The sequence below is a fragment of the Rhamphochromis sp. 'chilingali' genome (assembly GCF_963969265.1).
Source record: "Rhamphochromis sp. 'chilingali' genome assembly, chromosome: 8".
In the NCBI taxonomy this organism is placed as follows: domain Eukaryota; kingdom Metazoa; phylum Chordata; class Actinopteri; order Cichliformes; family Cichlidae; genus Rhamphochromis; species Rhamphochromis sp. 'chilingali'.
Window position 1 is genome coordinate 1,620,211 of NC_137935.1, and position 17,775 is coordinate 1,637,985.

The window sequence follows — 17,775 nt, forward strand, 5'->3', positions numbered from 1 at the left end:
CCTCCCACCGTCCAAAGACATGCAGCTTGTGGGGATAGGTTAATTGGATAATCCAAATTGCCACTAGGTGTGAATGTGCGAGTGAATGTGAGCACGAATGGTTGTTTGTCCCTGTGTGTTGGCCCTGCGACAGACTGGCGACCTGTCCAAGGTGTACCCCGCCTCTCGCCCTATGACAGCTGGGATAGGCTCCAGCGCCCCCCGCGACCCTGAAAAGGATAAGCGGAAGCAAATGGATGGATGGAGGTTGTAAGATGAACTCCCCAGAGTTTGTTACATTAAAGTCAAATTAGGTCAAACAGAAACACCAGGGGGCGCCATCACAAAGCCAAAGCTATAAACCAGGGGTGCCGAACTCGAGGGCCGATGTCCTGCAGGTTTTAGATCTCACCCTGGGTCAGTTCATTACCAGGAATCTGGAGAACTTCAAGACTTGTTGAGGAGGCCATTTAAATAAACCGTGTTGGATCAAGGACACATCTAAAACCTGCAGGACACCGGCCCTCGAGGCCTGGAATTCGACACCTGTGCTATAAACAGCTTTTTAAAGATCTTCTGGTCACTTTTAATGAACCATGACAAACATCAAAAATCGTACCAGTTGTGTGTGTGTGCGCGCGCATCCAGGCCCTCTTTTCTGTTCTTTAAAGGTGTATGCCGTCATTCTTTACAGGCTGGTGTGAAGCTGGATGCCAGCAGTTGAGCTAACATGATTTCCTGAGTGTGTGTGTGTGTGTTTGTAAAGCCTACAGTCCCACAGTTGCATTCCTTTACTGTTAGTCAGCTCTAAAAGAACAAGGAAGCCCGATTACTTACTGTGTGTGTGTGTATGCATCTATGCTTGTGAGGACACACTGCTGGGTTCTCACTTTGAGGCAGACCTTGGGAGGCCTGTTAAATGGTTTGGACCTGATTCGAGTTCAGTGTTGAAATCATGATGTTTGAGTTACGGAACCTCAGAAGGCATGTATTAACTACGGTCCCCACAAAGACAGATGAACAAATGTGAGTGTGTGTGTGTGATGAAGTCCAATAGTTACATAAGCAGCTACTGGTGAAATATTTCCCAAATATTAAAGTCATGAAGTAGCAGACCCTCACTCACAGAAAAAGTGTTAGTATAACTGTGCTAGTCTAGGTATCTTTGTGAGGACCTCTATAAATTCAAGCCTAAGTGAGGACATTAGTGAATAGTGAGGACTTCTTCTCTTGCAGAAAAAAGGAGAGCTTTCGAAAGACCTCTTTTATGACACCTTTGCTTGCTGACCCTAAACCGCTAAATCAAACCGGTGTAATGCTGCAGCAACACGTGACTTTACATAGCATGTGGCCGTCAGCTTTTCACATGAATGTTGGTTTCAAACTCCACTGCTGGCCCCTCACTCTGCCACCTTTCTACCTTTTACAGAAAAAGGCGAGGAGGAATAACAGTGCATTGTTTTAATATTGATGGGTCATTTTCTTTTGATATAAAACACTGCAATGACCACCAGCATGAAACAGATGTCATACTATAATATTCTTGCTTGGACCAGGGAGTGTAAAGGAAGAGTTAGTCAAACCTTCAACAGTGCACGTCTGGGTTTACTGTACAGGGATAAAGTTAGCTATGGGAACTTTTCCCGTGTGTCTCAGTTTAATTACCAGAAGGTTTTGGGGCCTAATTTAATGTCTAAAGCAATAATAAAATGTCAGACATATAAAAGTCTTCAAAGTTTTCTGACTGACCACAGTGAGGTCACTCAAGGTAGGTTATGGAAGCCTGAGTGGACCACACAGTGTGTTATGTTGTGTTATACGAGTATTGTGTGTACTTTTGTATACCTGTGATCTCAGGACAGATGACACAGTCATCGATGCCCCAGGCCTTTCCGATCCCTCTGCAGCACATTTCCTTGCTCCGAAGGCCAGGAAGAGGAGAGCTGCACTAAAAACAAACACAGTCCAGGATAAATCTGATGGACCGCAGCCATGCTAACATCTATCAGGCTGGACTTTCATCAAAACAAGACACAACAATATGCATCGTGTAGCAATGGGATAATTTAAGGACTTCTTTGTCATTTTAAAGGATGTAGGACCATGTGTTCGCATTTTCTGCTTTTTGTAATCACATTAAAGTTGATCTATTCAGTATTTCCTTACTTCCTGTCATATGTCTCCTAACACAGTGATAACTCGCCAAATGATGAGGTGTATATGTACAAGTAATCCCTGTGTGCCAAAAGCTCAGCTTTCAGATTGCTTTAAACACTCAGTTTCAGACTGTTTGTTCTACTCTTGGATCCCTATGATGTCATAGACAGCACTTATCCCTAACATGGGTTCAAGGTCATGCTGACTTTGCAATCCAGCAGTGACAGAAAAAAAACAGCCTATGTGGGGTAAAAAGTGCCGAAAAGGTTGTTTTTTTTGTTTGATGTGACAGAACACAGTAATTATCCACCTGACAGTCGTAGAAATCTCCAAACATGAAACATTGAACAAAATCCATGTTAATGGGTAAAAACTAAGTTCTCCTTTGAAAACCTGCTGGTAAATGTCAGGTGGTATTTTGTGTTCATATTTTGCCACTCACCTGTCCGTCTTGAACCTCTCTGAAGCAGTACTTAAAGCCGGACTGCTGGGTGTAGACGCTGTCCCCTCTCACAGTCTGGGCCAGGACTCTGCTGCCAGCAGGAGCCGGAGCACCTGCTGACCCTGAGGAGGAGGAGGAGGAAGAGAGCGTCCGCAGGGTGGGAGTGAATCCAGACACCTGGAACAAGAAGATTCAACTTACCTACGAGCAAGTGAATGCAAAAGACTACAGGCACATTCAATGAAAGGGTTAAAAATAAATGAATAAATTACATTAAACTTGATCTGTGGTTAAATTTTAAAACTCCTGCAAGAAATTAAGATGACTGTTTAGATGTGCGTCTGTCAGTCGAACCTTGGATACAGGAGGAACAATGTGGTTTCGTCCTGGTCGTGGAGCTCCCAAGGATACTGCACAGGAATTTGCCCACCAGTCTATATGTTCTTTGTGGATTTGAAGAAGGCGTTCGACTGTGTGGGATTCCTGTGGGAGTTGCTTCGGGAGTATGGGGTGTCTAGCCCATTGCTATGGGCCATTTGATCGTTATACAACCTTTGCAAAAGCTTGGTCTGCATAGCCGGCAATAAGTCTGACTTATTCCTGGTGGGTGATGGACTCCGCCAGGGCTGCCCTTTGTCACAGCTGATGGCCTCCAGCTCGCACTGGAGCAGTTCCCAACAGAGTGTTAAGCAGCGGGAATGAAAATCAGCACCTCCAAATCTGAGGCCATGGTCCTCAAAAGGGTGGAGTGCCCACTCCGGGTCAGGGACGAGTTCCTGCCCCAAGTGAAGCAGTTTAATAATAATAATAGTGAATTGCATTTAGCGCTTTTCGAAACCCTCAAAGCGCTTTACAATACCACTATTCATTCACTCTCACATTCACACACTGGTGGAGGCAGCTACAGTTGTAGCCACAGCTGCCCTGGGGCAGACTGACAGAGGCGAGGCTGCCATATCGCGCCATCGGCCCCTCTGGCCAACACCACTAGGCGGCAGGTGAAGTGTCTTGCCCAAGGACACAACGACGGAAACTGTCCGAGCTTGGGCTCGAACCGGCAACCTTCCGATTACAAGATGAACTGCCAACTCTTGAGCCACAATCGCCCTGTTTAAGTATCTCGATGTCTTGTTCGAATGATGCGAGAAGTGAGCGGGAGATCAACAGACGGATTGGTGCTCTGGCTGGTCACGAGCTGTGGGTAGTGACCGAAAGAACGGGATCACAGATACAAGCGGCGGAAATGGCTGGCCTCTCCCTTAGAGATAGGGTGAGAGGTTCTGCCATCCCGGAGGGGCTCAGAGTAGAGCTGCTGCTGCTCCACATCGAAAGGAGCCAGTTGAGGTGGTTCAGGCATCTGACAAGAATGCCTCCTGGGCGCCTCCTGGGCGAGGTGTCCAGGCATGTCCCACCCCTCCAGGGCAGACCCAGGACACGGAGAGATTATATCTCTTGGCTGGCCTGAGAAGGCTTCGGTGTTCCCCCGGAGTAGCTGGAGGAGGTACTTAGGCTGCTTGCCAAACGACATGGCCCCGGATAAACGGAAGAAGGTTGATGGATTTAGATGTTTTTAAAGAACTTCCAAGAATTTTTTTTTAAATAACTAAAGAATTCTATATTTAAGAAAACAATTGTTTCAAATAAAATCAAAGATTTAAATGATAAAAAATAAATTATATATAGATGTAATATAATTCTTATTAATTATTAAAAATGTAATAAAAGATCATTAAAAGATTTAAAAATTCCAATTGTAAAATTTATTGATTATTAATAACATGTAAAATAATAAATCTAAGAACAAAACAAAAGAATATGTGGAAATATAAAAATATGTAAAAACAGATGACATAAATGCCAAAACTGAATATTAATGTTTATGAAATATCTACAAAATAAAAAGCTTGTAAAACCTCGATGACTGTGAGAGAATATTATTTAAATGCCTGTGGCCAGTAATAAACAAAGATATTTACAAAACTATAAGAATGTAAAAATACAAAAAACGAAACAGCTGTTCTTTGTTTTATCAACAGCTTGAACAAAACGTTTATCATCACATGATGACTGACAGTTTAATCGTCCAATCAGAGGAGCTGTTAATGTTCTTACCTTCACCTGGTGGACCTTCACGTTGGCCTCAGGGGGGTGCTGAACTCTGACCTTCACCATGGGCCCGCTGGGGGCTGCACGTGAGTGTGAACATTAAAGGATAACTGCAGTGAGGCACCATTCACAATAGCAACAAATTACCAATGGAAGCCCGAAGCTGCCAAAAATGTATCAACTAAATGACCAATGACAAACAAATAAAGATATTATTACATATAAACATAATAATGTCAGAACAAAACTGAGCAAACTACAACCGAAATAAATAAAAATCTGTAAAATATTGAGATATCAAGAAATATTTTAAAAAATTCTATATTTCTAAACTCCAAAGAGTTACACAAAAACGTCATAGCCACCCATCGACACAGTTGGGGTTAAAGGTCACAGGTCGCTTACCTCCAGCAGTCATCGCCTCTGCGTCCCGTCCTAGCGGCAGCAGGAACTCAGACCGAACCAGCTCCTGATTGGATGCCATGGCAGAGAGGAGAACCGGCTTGACGATCTCATTGGTGGAGAAGGCTGCAGAGGAGTCTGTGGGTGTGACGGGGATCTGGCAGAACTTCCCGGTGAAGTTTGGCGAACACAGGCAACGGTCCTTCTGCAGACAGACTCCGCCGTTCTTACAGAGCAGAGGACAGAGGACTGCGGGAGGCAAACAAACCTGCTTACTTATCTATTCAGTAAATAAATACCATCACAGGTTCATGATTCCTGTAAGCTGTTTACAGAACAACAGCAGTAAAATCTGTCAAATTAGGAAGAGCTCACACACAGGCTAAGGATTGAAATAAAAAATAAAGTACCAAAAGCTTCAGTTCCTTTAATGAACAGCAGAGGCAGCAGTGAGTCAGTCCCCATAGACTGCCATGTTAAAATAACACCTCTACGCTGGGAGGATGCTCGTATTAATTGTATTAAAGCTTAAAGTTGAATAATTGAGGGCGTGGCCTCTTTGCCCAACAGGTGGATGGTGACACAGGTGGCTGTAGCTGCTAGCTTTTTCTTCCTTCTGGCTTCACCTGAGCTGGACCTCTGGACTATGTTTGTGCTGTTGGAGCTTTTTGGAGCATCTTTAATGACATCATCTGACCAATAATATGAAATAATTCGTCATTTTCTACATCAGTCTTTGATTACTGAAGTAACCAGGAGACAGAAGAAGTTTCCAGAAGAAATCTGATCGTGTGAGTTTAATGAGCCTGCTGCTCTGTCTCCTGGGGGTACCATCTGGACCAATCTGGGAACAACAGAAGAAGCATTTTAAGAAATGATTGGTGATATGTGGGTCTGAACAAAGCTAACTGCTACAATGGGATAGCAGGCTCCACCCACTTCCTGCATGCTGTATGAGCTCAGCCTCAGGACGCTGGTGTACAGTTACCCAGAGTTCAGCTGCTGCTAATTAACTGATACACAAAGGCCTTAGCACTGCAGCCATGACCTTTCTGGTCTTCAACCTGCCAGTTTGAGTCTAAACACCAAAGCTAGTCCTATTCCCTCCCCACAAAAACACAAATGCCATCGCCCTGTGATCTGACAAAGTGATTGCTGAGGGTGATTCTGCACTTACAGCTGTAATTCAGGCACCCGACACTGTCATCTCTGTTTGATGAGTTCAGGTTTAAAAACAGACATCGGTAGATGTTTCATATGTTCAGTTTCTTTCTTTTTAACTGTAACCACTGAATGGTTATTTTCAACTCATTTGCAGTATTGGAAATTAAGACTTCTTCAACATAACCTTTTATAATCCACAGGCAGTACCTTTTCAGCCCCCGGGGGAGTCTAGCGCTAAAACATAGACGATATAAAAGATGAATGTTGTTACTGTGACGTCCTGTTCTGAAGTTAAGCGTTTTCACCATTTACAGTGTTTTGACGAGTGAGGGGAAGCTCTGACCTCTTTTCTGGCACTTGAAATGAGCAAAATTTAAAAAATGGACTTTCTGTTTTATTGCATATAACCTGCGATGACTGAGCTCATAAACCCATCAGGAAAATGTTTACAGAGCTCGGGGCTGGGGCTGTTTTTCCATAGGCTTGCAGAGGAACTCTTGAATCGGCTCAAACTCGTGTTTGAACTTCAGTAAAAAGATGAACGACTTCCACTGCTGACGCTCCGTGTGCGCCCGTGTCCACGCCCTCACAGTGTGCGTGTAGTCCTGTTTGTTGATGTTACTCTATCACGCACACACACACGCACGCACACAGCACTGCTGCGTGTGTTGCTGTAAACACAGTTATCATGCTGGACATCAAACCACAGATGGACCACATCAACACAAACACACTTGGAGAGTTTGGACGACGTTCCTGGGGCAAAGCTGAGAAAAGACAGAGCGAGTGTGGGGGATTACACTGATGAAATACTGTAAACACTGAAAAACTGATGGAGAGAATAAACAGAGACAAACATGAAAAATCTATGAGATGAACTTTGATTTTGCCCGTCCCCATATCTTTAACGAATGATCTGAAAGTCTGGTCAGGTTTAATCTGAAAATCTGAACATCACAAAACATCATCAAACACACTCCAACCCAAAGCCACAAAAGAGCAAAGACTAACACTGATTTAGTTTAGCTCACACACAGCACTGCAGCTCACTAATGACTCAGTCACACTAAGATAAACATGAGACAGTCACCTCCTGAAGACTAGTGAAAGTTGGTGTGTGCCCAGTCATTGCATGGAATATTTTCAAATCAAATCACTTTTACTGTCACATCACAGTGCAAGCTTTACAAACAACAGAGGTGTGCAAAACACAAGAAACATAAGAAACAAAAAAATATAAGAGCAGGAATGTGGGAATTTTAAGGATAAATATATGTACAAATATAAGAATTCACTCAGCAACCATTTGGAAGTAGTTGAATTGACCAACCTGGACTGACTGAGACAGACAGACTGACTCCATCTTAGTCCCTTTTTATCAGCGTGTCGATCAGCGTGTCATTATCCGGTCTTTCAGTGATGATGTATGAATCCTGCTTCCGGGTCCAAACTACTCTGCGTTTATTATGGCTGTTGTGTTTTTCACATGTTTTAATGCTTTGTATCTTGTTCTATTGAATCTGAACAAGCCCCTAAAAACAGTCAGTGATCACTGTCGGCCTCTCTGTTCATTTTAAAGCTCAGTTTTTAAACCTTACGATGTAGCTACAGCCCAGCCCATGCAGCAGTATATGAATGACTAACCTCGTATTGTGGATGGATTATCTCAGTTGTTCTCCTGACTGAAGTTTGGTCCGTTTACAGCATCCTGCCATGCGATTACATTTGTTCCTGACCATCGGGAACCCTCAAGTTAACTTTTATCGAGTGGAAAAAAGTTAGCGTTCATCCTCCAGCTTCAGTGAGTTTATGCTATGCTAACATAGCTGTGTAGCTAGCGATCACATAGCACATCATTATATAGCAGCTAGCCCAACTTCAGTAACCCTACAAACGTCACTGCTGTTTAGTTTTCTCTCTTCTTTATGTTGGAAGTGATAGCAGAGATGTACGTTTGAATTCTTTCAGAAATCTCTCAGTCAGAACATGCTATATCATGTTTAGGTGGAAGCTAGCGAGCTAACTTCCTGCTAACTTCTAACTCTGTTAAACTTCATGAATTCTGTTTTCATGGATGCCTGGATGTTAAACTTTATTGTTACACCTGGTAAAGCAGCAACGCTGATGCAGACCTAGTCAAAGCACCAATTTGAAAGGCAACAAGATCACAAGTTCACCACACGTGGTTGCAGTAACTGTGGTTGTGCCGTTGCCTACATACACTATTTAGCACCCCTGTGTGAGTGTAACATTCACGGTAGGGTTGCCAACCGTTCCTTAAAATACGGAATCGTCCCGTATTTCGAAACAAAAGTACACGTCCCGTATTGAGCTAATAAGGGACGCACTTTGTCCCGTAATACAGTGAGAATCAAAAGTAGTCTATAAATGTTAATGGAATTAACGCTTTGTTTGAAAACATAATTCCCAGCCCCTCTCCTGCTTTGTGACCAATGAGCTGACAGCACACTTATGACAATTCGAGTATGACAATTCAGATTATCTCATTGGTCGAGGAAAGGTCGCTTACAGAGAAAATACCGGAAGACAACAGATGACCACAACAACAAGCATGGCCAACAGGGAAACAAACGCCGACACTGCGGTGCAAGTCTCGGATGACAGTACACCTAAAGCTGGGCAAACACTGTGCGATTTTCAAACTGCACGATTGACTCGCAGGGGTTAGAAGTTGGTAGGTCACGATGCAGGGTCTCACACTATACCGCCCGATGCTCTGATGCGACCTGAGAGCTCACACTGTGCGTCCATAAAATTAAGGTTATAACAGACAATCTGTCGCGCTCTCTCTCTCCGTCTTTCACTCACACAGACACACACACCACCACCATCAACTTTGCTAAATTGCTAATGAAAAACATGATCAGGCAGCTGTGATTGAGCAGCGATGTAGATCCAACTGTTTTCACGGTTGTTGTGGTCGTGATAATTTTGTGATGCCACATCGAAAAGGCTCGGATGAGCTTTCCAAAGTTCTACAAGTTGTGCCTCCATCGCTTGTGTCCAGATCACATGCTGCACAGCTGTGCTGCTCCGTCTTTTTCACCGACGTTTACGTGTTTGCGCGTGCGCAGTGTGAGCGGCTGCGGTGACACCCTCACGAGCGATTGATGATCGGGAGCTGGTCGTGAGGTGTTAATCGCTTCTCGTTACCCCACGTATACTACACGACGCACGATGAAGGCCAAAATCGGTCTGATCACCAAATCCGTCGCACGACTCAGAAATCGTCTCAAAATGGGCCAAAAATCGCACAGTGTGAGCCCAGCATCAGAGCAGCAATGTTTGTTCGCTCAGAGAAAGAAAAATAGGCTGCAAAAGCACAGGGAGGAATGGGAAAAGGAAAACACCTGGCTGGAAAAAGTTAATATGGGCATGTGCAGTGAATATCAGCGCTATGTGGCCAGAAGTGTGATAATATAACTTATTTTGTGTAATAAACATCTGTAAGGATAGATGATTACAACAAATAGATGACTAATACATAAAAGTAATACATAGATGAATAATGATGATGAGTTAAGATGCGTAATCATGGGAACAAGCGGGTTTACAAACAGGAGCAGCTGATTAGCATTAGAAAAGCTGAAATAATACCTCAACTGAAGCCAATTGTACTAAATGCACTATATGTGCACAGTTACAAGAATATTTTTCTTTCTATTGTTTTCTATTAATTTATATAATTTTAAGTTAAGCAGGACAGAGTTCTTTTAAAGAAAGATTTACTTATATTCTCAAAAGTTAAGCATGACAGGCTTCTGTTTAAGAAAGAGACCTGTTTTACTGTGTTAATGTTGTCATTTTGAGCTAAAAATAAATGGCTAAATGATCATTTGTTTCCCATGTGTTCATATCACAAAGAATATGCATCTGCTTAAATCAACTTCAAGTCAAATGGTTAAAAAAATAATTTCACACAAAAAAAAAGAGCTACCACACTGGGAAGCATAGCTGGACTGGCCATCGGGCATACCGGGCATTTGCCCGGTGGGCCGCTGGCGATTTTTTGTTTTTATGGGCCGATGGATTTTTTTTTTTTTTTTTTTTTTTTTTTTTTTTTTTTTTTAGGAAGGGTATATATAATGAAAGGTGTTGGATTGGCCAATTGGTCATGATCGACTCTGGGCTGGACCAATTACAGCCGAGGAGGCTGGATGCACCCTCCCCCTTGTTTAGCAATCACGTGATTTTCGCGCATTGCATGCCGGGAACTCGTGGCAAAACAATCCAAGTACCGCATCAAATGCAAACATTTGCAGCACCGCAAAACGTTCATTCTCCGGTTCCAATACCTTCTTTTTTTTCTTTGCCGCACAAAAAAGGAATGTACAAAACAAAAGGAGAACAATGCCGGTCCGTACAAAGACAGACTCGACGAAAAGACAAAGAAAAGATACGAGGAAAAAATCAAAGGAGTGAAAGAGTGGACAAAAGACGTCAGCGTGCTGCCCAACTTTCACCACGCTCAGATTTATAATTATACGCTTCTTGGAGTGAGTGCATACACTCATGAAGTTTAGTAACTTCAGGTCACTGCAACAAGCCCAGGTACAGTTTACCGACGGATGGGTACAGGACCTTGAAACGCACCGTGTAGAACGAAAGACTATTGTACATATCATAAGTTTACCGGTCTCACAAATCGTCTTCATAAATACACATTCATTAACAGTTTATTAATAGGACCTTTAAGCTCAACGGTAATTAATTAGTAGTGGAAATAATTTCTGGTAGTGTAACAGTGTTTATGTGGTATTATTCCACTTGCCACAAATATCAGTGTAATGGGGAAACAGCGCCCCCCCTCTCGGTGTGGCTGGCTGCAGTAATCGCTGCCAGTCTGCCGTAGCCATACGAGAGGTGAGTTGTATTGTTCCGCACACAATATAGCTAAGTAGTACAGACACATAAAACATGTTTGATTAGCTGAAGAGCACCGAGTGTAATAAGTGCTTAGTGGACACATGTCCAACACCAGTTTTATGTACTTTTCATTTGTTTATTAATGTGTGAAACTGTATGCTAAAGCGGAATGCTAATGAGATGTTCTGCCGTAGTGTGCTGTGCGGAGTGGTGTGTGGCAAGCCTGTGTACTGATAATACACCATTTTTTCCATTCAGGTACATCATTTGTTGTTGCTGTTATTTTATTTTATATTAGAAATTGTAATATTGCTGCAGTAATCGCTGCCAGTCTGCCGTAGCCATACGAGAGTGTGCTGTGCGGAGTGGTGTATGGCGAGCCTGTGCACTGATAATACACCGTTGTTTCCATTCAGGAAATAAAGTGGCAACGATCGATCAGAGACTCCTTGTCTTTTTAAAAACACTACACAACGCAGAGTCGAGGAGTCTGTTTGGGCCGAACTGTTGCAGCGGGATGAAGCAGAAACCGGTTACAGTAGCATTACAGAAATGTAGCAGTGACAATAATATTGTATGTTGTAATCGCAATGGACAATTAGTGATACAAAACAACTGTTTTATCTTGTGAATAAAAGTATATGGTTTTGTCAGTGTACCATGGTTATAACAGAAGCGAAACGCAATATTGTGTCAGGACAATTCACTATTTATGCACAATAAACAAAGGAGCATAGCGCGACAATTTCTGTTCAGCGCCAGACTTGCTTGTAATCTATATCACCAATTATGTTAAGAAAAATGACGCATTAACTACTACAAAACTCTGACCTTTGTGGGAATGCTTGGATCAGACTAACATGTGAGCTGGAGTGTTCTGAGACGTTATATTTGGTATATCCAGACCATCCGTCGGCTCTTACTTCGGAAACATGGCTTAAAAATTTTCTCTTCAACGACGTAATCCGATAAAAAAAAAACGATCTCTTTACCCGTCGGCTTCCCGTGGCTGTCATGCGACCGGCTATTGCAGTTAATAATACAACAGCTTCTTGCCATTTTTTGGGTTTCTTTTTATCGCTGTGTAACTCAGTTCAATTGAAAGCCTGCGTGCGCTAGTACCTCTTGCCACAAGTTCCCAGAATCCTTTGCGGTTTTATCCCTGAATGACGTCACATTTCAATCTTTATCCTGGTGGGCCGGTCTCTAGTCAAAATGCCCGGGCCGATTTTTTGTCCCAGTCCAGCCTTGCTGGGAAGGGTGAAGACAACTGGGTTGCCCGGCCCTGGCCACGAGGTGTCCCTTATTTATTTTTCAGGGAGTTGGCAACCCTAATTCACGGTCACTGGTGTCTTTACAGGTTTTAAGGAGGTTACCCACAGAACCTTTACGTCTAATGCAAAGCGCACATCTCCGTGTTTTTCAGTTATGGAAACTCGGTACATCTGCCCTCAGATAGGACTTCAAAACCAGGAGCTTTCTAAAAATGTTGCACTTATGATATAAATGTGAAAAAAGAAGGAAGAAAACAACAATAGCATGTGTGGTTTCCTGCCACACCGCAGTGACCGTGACCGTCACCTCCAGCAACTCCCACAGCTCACACTCAGCTTGTTTTTTCCTGACCCGCAATCCGAATTTATCACTGAACAACAGATACGACTGTGAGACGCAGCAAACCGCACATGCACAAACTCTCCCTGACAGTTCAGCAGCTAATTTAGTCAGCTCCTGCTAGCCTGGTGGATTTACTTGAAGAAGTGTGATTAAAAGTAGCTGAGGAATCTGCCAGCCCCCACCCGTGGATGTGCAGACAGCCGTCATCGGGTTATTGGGATATGGAGGAAAAACTTCAAAATGTTAAGAGTCTCAGGAAGATTTTCTCCTCTTTATGGAGGCTTTTGTTGCTTTGTGTTTTGGTTACCCAGTTACAGTCCAGTTCCTGTAATAGACTTAAATTACCCGAACCCCACAAGGAATACATTATCCCCCACCTCGCTCTGTAATGTTAATCCTGTCCAAATGGAATGACATCCATGCTAGCAGCTCTGAGAAGTTGCTCTGAAATGTTAATATTTAGTTTATTTAGTAGAATTTCTATTGCTTTGGTTTGTATGTTTTGACAGATAACATCTCCCATGATTTCCTTTACATTCGTGTGCTTCTCTGTTTTGATTGTTAGTCTGTATGTAAAGCGAGAGAGGCTGATGGGGGGAACAGCTGTTTGGACAGGGGGATTAACCTCTGACCCTATGATGTCACCACCTCCTCCCTTGTGTTTGTGTGTGTTTGTGTGTGTTTGTGTGTGTTGCTGTCCAGTCTTACCTCACTGCCTGTTTAAACATTCACACATCACCAGCAAAATATCCTGGGCACATGTGTGTGTGTGTGTGTGTGTGTGTGTGTGTGTGTGTGTGTGTGTGTGTGTGTGTGTGTGTGTGTGTGTGTGTGTGTGTGTGTGTGTGCATGTTCCTGTCTAGCTATCTTTGTGAGCACCGAAATCTGCATTCTACTATACTTGTGAGAACCAACAGTGACTTGTGAGGACACACTCACCGGTCCTCACAAGTTTGAAAATGTGGTTTTAGTGTCAGGGTTACAATTAGGTCATGGTTAGGTTTAGGGTTAGGGTAAGGGGCTGGGAAACCATTATGTCAATGAAGGCCCTCACTAAGATAGCTGAACGGGGCTGTGTGTGTGTGTGTTACTGATGTTGTGAGGACAAAGAGCTGTAGTCCGCATACTGAGGACTTGACATCCTTATGACGACAAAAAGCAAAGCCCCCCCCCCCCCCCCCCCCCCCCCCCCCCATGACATAAGAGTTATATTGCTTGATTAAAACTTGGCTGAAAGTCACCATCAGGTTGGCTCTCCAACAAACTAAGTTACTATGATGTCCTCTGAAACACAGGGACGTGCGATGGGGCTATTTTTATGATCAATGAAAGCCATATGTCAGTGGTCACTCTTCTCCCTCTGCCCCTCTGATTCCTTTCCTTCTCTCCAGATGTAGCACTTGTTGCACAAATATCCAGAAAACCAGCAAACAGCCATCGGTATTCATCAACATGAAAATACGATGGCGCAAACTCTTCAAACCATCAATGAGGGTAAAATAAAAAAAACCCTTGTGGAAAACCCTTTTCTAAACCAAGGCCTTTAAAGGCCTTTAAAGCATAAAACAGAGGTAGGAACAACTACACATCTGCAGGTGTACACCCCCCACCACCTCCTGCTCTGCAGAGGAGGATTTATGCACTGGGGCCCCACAAGGCTGTGTGCTCAGTCCTCTGCTGTTCACACTGCTGACTCATGACTGTGTAGCAACACACAGTTCAAATCACATCATTAAATTCGCTGATGACACGACCGTGGTGGGTCTCATTAGCAAGAACGACGAGTCAGCGTACAGAGAGGAAGTGCAGAGACTAACGGACTGGTGTAAGGACAACAACCTGTCTCTGAATGTTGACAAGACAAAAGAGATGGTTGTTGACTTTAGGAGGACACGAGGCGACCACTCACCGCTGAGCATCAACGGCTCCTCTGTGGAGATCGTTGACAGCACCAAATTCCTGGGCGTACACCTGGAGAAGGACCTCGGCTGGTCCCTCAACACCAGCTCCCTGCACAAGAAAGCCCAACAGCGTCTCTTCTTTCTGAGAAGACTGAGAAAGGCCCGGCTTCCACCACCGATCCTGACCACCTTCTATAGAGGAACTATTGAGAGCATCCTGAGCGGCTGCATCACTGTCTGGTTTGGGAGCTGTGCCATATCAGACCGCAAGACCCTACAGCGGATAGTGGGAACAGCAGAGAAGATCATCGGGGTCTCTCTCCCCTCTATTGAGGACATCTACACCACACGCTGCATTCGCAAAGCCACCAGCATTGTGGCTGATCGGACACACCCCTCTCACACACTCTTCACACTCCTGCCATCTGGAAAAAGGTACCGAAGCATCCGGGCACACACATCCAGACTGTGCAACAGCTTTTTTCCACAAGCCATCCGTCTCCTCAGCAAAAAGGGACTGACTGATAAACACGCACACATACACACACTAACATTATCACTCAGCTTAACTCAAATACCTCAAAACATTGAGACTGGACTGACTAACCAACACAAGCGCAAACACACTGACCTACACCACCAAACCATCGCACACACCAACCTGTAAATGCTCTTTTGCACAATATTATTACTAGATATATTATATATTTTTTTTTTTTTGCACTAACTTGTCTTGTAGCACCTTGGTTCCTGGAGGAACGTTGTTTCGCCTCACTGTGTATTTTTAAACTGTATATGGTTGAAGTGACAATAAAGTTGAACTTGAACTTGAACTTATGGTTTACTGACCTACAAATAGTCACAGACAGCTATCACTGTTAACCTTTAGTGCAAACAGACTGCCACTTCCTGAGTTTAGTGTTTGAGGCAGCAGCTCTTTCTAAGAAATTTAGGTATGGTGCTGAAAGTTGCCAGGGAAACACCTGGAAAGAAACCATGCTTGGTTAAAAAAATAAATAAATAAATAAAATCAAGAGCAAACACTTTCCACCCCTCAAGACAGCGTGGAGAGAATACAGGAATAAACAATAATGCTGAACTTTAAACACCTTTTCTAGACTGGTGAGATGAAAACTGGTGATGTTAGCCATGTAGCAACAGCTTATTACGTGAGCGAACTGATACAATTTACTGCAGACTCCTGGTCTCTTTTTCTAGTAGTTCAGAAAATATGGATGACTACAATCAAAGCATTGTCATTTTCTAATTTTGAGTCAGTCGCGCTCTGCAGGAATCTTGAGTATCTCATACAAAGGGCACCTGACTCTTGGGATCTGATAATCAGCAGATTGCGCTTCTCTTACACAGACACCAGTCCAGCGTTCACGACCTTTGCCTTAATAGCAGAGCATCTGCCCAAAGAGCTCATTGCATAAACAGGCTAATCTCAAACTAGAAAACATCCAAGTATGAACTTAATTACCGTTTGGTATTCAAATGGAGAGCAGCCATCACCAGCACCATGCTCAGTTTCACCGAAAAACACAAAACAGGAAACATCGGGGTAACTTTGCACTGCTGGAGACAGTGAAGTCAATAAATGATGGTGCTGAACTTCTAATAATGTTTACACTGATAAAATGAAAGCTGATAATGCTTTTGCATCAGCAGCCTGAAGAGGGAGCCAATGAGCCATTTGTTAAGACTGAAAACAATAAATTTATGGGATTAGCTCAATCAAAGCTTCAAAACTAACTGCCAAACAGTTAAATTAATACTGTAAATACTGCATTTTCTCTTGGTGTAATACCGGCTCAGATGAGGCCTTAAGCTTGTTGGTAAAATGCTACCCCCTGCTGGGGAAGGTTTTAAAAAGTGCTCAATTTAAATTCGCAGATTATCTGGTAACATGTAGCTTCCACTCCTGAGAGGTTTTAACGGTCTGACTATGGAAAAGAATATTGAAATGTTTAATTTTTGATTAGTTTTGACCCTTTTCAAATCGTTCTGCTGTGAAATTTGGGATGAATTAAGATAAGCACTCAGCTTATCTCAGTGTGAGTTTGACTTCCAGTTCGAAGCCTTTTTTGTGGGGCTTTTCTGATCCAAGCAGATTAAATATGAATCATGGTAATTGCGATACAATTACAGTTGGAAATAATGTAACGAGTGATTGGTGATTAGATAAACTGCTGGCTTGTGTTTCGACCCACTAATTAAGTTTAAATTAAACAGCGCTGGACGCTCTGTGCTTTCGGCGAGAGCCCTGAGCTGTTTGACAGCTCCGACTCGCTGCCAGCAGGAACGATTAACACTCACTGACCAGGGATCAGATCAGACTATACAACTATTCACTGGCTGGGCTTCAGCCTCCCAACTCTGCCAACCATCAAAGAGCTGCAGGTCACATGACTCAGCTGGAGCAGCTTCACACGTGAAGCCTCATTGAGAGCGTGAAGATCAAATGTTCAGCGCAGGAGTTATTATCTCTGACGGGCTGGAATTTTCTTGAGCTCATTCGCTATAAATTTTGGTGTAAATCTCAGGTTTGAGCCTCTCATGTTACCTCAGATTCAAGTCCAAGAGTCCAATATCAGACTTTAGCAAAGTAAATCTAGGCAGAGATCATCTGACAACACTTACAGTAATTTATAAAGAATGTCCAGATTCCTCAAACAAAGAAGAAGAAGAAGAAGAAACCCCAGCAGCATTAAGATAATAAAACACTCCTCGCTATTTATGGGCAACAAAACACAAAAACGGATGATACTGCCAGCAGTGGAGGACTCGGCTGGGACAGAAGAATTAAGCAGACCCATTAATAAAAGCTGCAGTTCCTTTAACATCCACAAGAGGCTGGTGTCAGCAGTGAGTCAGTTCCCGTAGACTCCCATTCAAAACTTTACAGCAAAACTAAACATGTTTACAGCCTGATGCACAATCTGTTAGGTGTGTAGATAATTTTGCCTTCATCACAACTGTACACAAAAAAATGTTTTTATAGCTCACCTGTTTAAACTGTATTAAGGCTTAAAATTTGTATTATTGGGGGCTCTTTGACTGACATGTGGCTGAGGCTGTTAGCGGTCTGCTCGGCTGCACCTCAGCTAACTGGAGTCC

At 43.3% G+C, this 17,775-nt stretch overlaps 1 protein-coding gene across 7 annotated transcripts in view; it reads right to left on the reverse strand.

The window, feature by feature from the left end:
• The window catches only part of ltbp4 (latent transforming growth factor beta binding protein 4), a 70,079-nt gene that overhangs the window by 22,275 nt on the left and 30,029 nt on the right, over positions 1-17,775 (reverse strand). For all 7 annotated transcript variants that reach the window (XM_080888308.1, XM_080888307.1, XM_080888306.1 and 4 more), the window contains 4 exons: positions 5,090-5,335; positions 4,691-4,764; positions 2,579-2,755; positions 1,825-1,927 (listed from right to left, as the gene is read on the reverse strand). In XM_080888308.1, the coding sequence (XP_080744434.1) occupies positions 1,825-1,927; positions 2,579-2,755; positions 4,691-4,764; positions 5,090-5,335 (600 nt within the window). The remainder of the gene's footprint in view (positions 1-1,824; positions 1,928-2,578; positions 2,756-4,690; positions 4,765-5,089; positions 5,336-17,775) is intronic.